The following is a 1,603-nucleotide window of genomic DNA, read 5'->3' as shown; positions in this document are numbered from 1 at the left end:
TTTTGTAGCCGACTGGGACTGCCACTTTATACTCCTAATTGGCACTTTGTCAAATGAATCCTTACCTAATATTAGTAAGACTACTTTGCGGAAAATGCAGCTAAACATCACGAGGAGTACAGTCCAATGCCCACAAGAAGGGGTGGGGGCTTGAATTTAGTAAATGTGGAAATTGCAAAGGATCGTCACTTTCTGTGCTCTAATTGCAATTGCTCTCTACAGCTTTGTTCTCTTCTGCTCTGTTCAGTTCCTCTTTGCTGTGTTGTGCGTTGTGTAGCAGAGCGTTGCGGTGACTTCTGCTTGGTTTCGCTCCTACGCCTTTGACTACACCTTCGCCTCTCCGCCTTGCTTTAGCAAAGCTTCTCTACCACACTACCGTTTCGCTAAACAGGACAAGGCAATCTGGATTCCTTTCTCGACGCTATTCTGTGCTCTGAAGCCCATGGCAGTTGACGGCATTCGTTCGGTGCTTGGCAGCAAGTCCACTCCTAGGACACCATGTTGTGTATCATGTAGTGTATAATGGTGATGATGATGATGAGCATAATGCTAGGGTGCTGCCTTTCAGTATCACTCCTCCAAATTTTGAGGTTAAATTTGATTTTCACAAGTTTTACACCATACCATTCCAGTGGTCCATTGACCGAGTGAGCCCAATAAATGTGGGCGTATGCGCCAGTACATCTGAAGAGCCAACTCGAGGTCGGTGGTGCCCGCACGCGCTCTGAGCAACGGTTTGCAACCACTGAGTTGACCTAGCGTTAGTTTCGCCACACTCGGTCACTGCTCACATGTCCCTTTTGCAAAACCGCAAGAAATGAGTACTTTCTTTGACTTTAAATTAACCAGGGTTGTGTTTTCTGCTAATATTTCATGTACTGCATTGACTTCCATCTTCTCTGTGGTTACGGAATCTTTAACACGGGGCTACAAGCACTTGTATGAATATTTTACACGTGAATGAATATGAGCACCTCAACAGTTGCCCCTGTGAGTGCCCTTCATGTTAAGCAGTTAAGGGACTAGTACCTTTGCCCGCCAGTTGCAAACAGATGTGGAGAATGAAACCCTTTAGAGAGATGGGAGGATTAGTCTATCGTCAGAGAGTGAAATAATTTTGGCGAATGTCCTGCTGTACTGGAAGTGTTACCAGAACTCCGACATCCAATTTGATCCGCAATTTCCAAGAGACCTTCGACTCACAGATAGGCATTAGTGACTGGTAAATGTTAACAGGATGTGAGGGCAATTGGAGAATGGGAATAAAATACAACTCAAAACATCATAGCGCCGGAAGCATGTTGCGATAACGAAGAGTGCGTCTACAAATGTTTTGTTCACTGGTTTAAAAGCTACTTCATTTGACCCTAACCCATCTAGCGAAGCGTGTTATGTGAAGGACAGAAGGGCTTTCAACACACTTGTCCAGTAGCATTGACAGAACCTGCAATTATGCACTCTTCAATGTCCCTCGTGTTTCCGGATCTGACGCCAGTGGACAAGTGTGGGTTATAGAGGAACCGCTTTATTCAGCGCGATGGTTCATTTGCACTTGGATAGGAATGCTGCGCGTTGCAGCCGCACGCAACAATAAGCCTTAACA

At 45.5% G+C, this 1,603-nt stretch overlaps 1 protein-coding gene across 1 annotated transcript in view; it reads left to right on the top strand. All coding sequences in view use genetic code 11, as the record gives it.

The window, feature by feature from the left end:
• EGR_10541 (hypothetical protein) overlaps positions 1-523 on the top strand; it is a gene marked incomplete at both ends in the record, with an annotated part of 3,893 nt that extends 3,370 nt beyond the window's left edge. The window contains one exon of the mRNA XM_024499790.1: positions 355-523. Coding sequence (XP_024345799.1) covers positions 355-523 — 169 coding nt within the window. The remainder of the gene's footprint in view (positions 1-354) is intronic.
• Between the last annotated feature and the right edge of the window lie 1,080 nt (positions 524-1,603).

Source organism: Echinococcus granulosus, assembly GCF_000524195.1.
Source record: "Echinococcus granulosus chromosome Unknown EG_S00231, whole genome shotgun sequence".
NCBI lineage: Eukaryota > Metazoa > Platyhelminthes > Cestoda > Cyclophyllidea > Taeniidae > Echinococcus > Echinococcus granulosus.
This window is presented reverse-complemented; position numbering and strand designations above follow the sequence as displayed.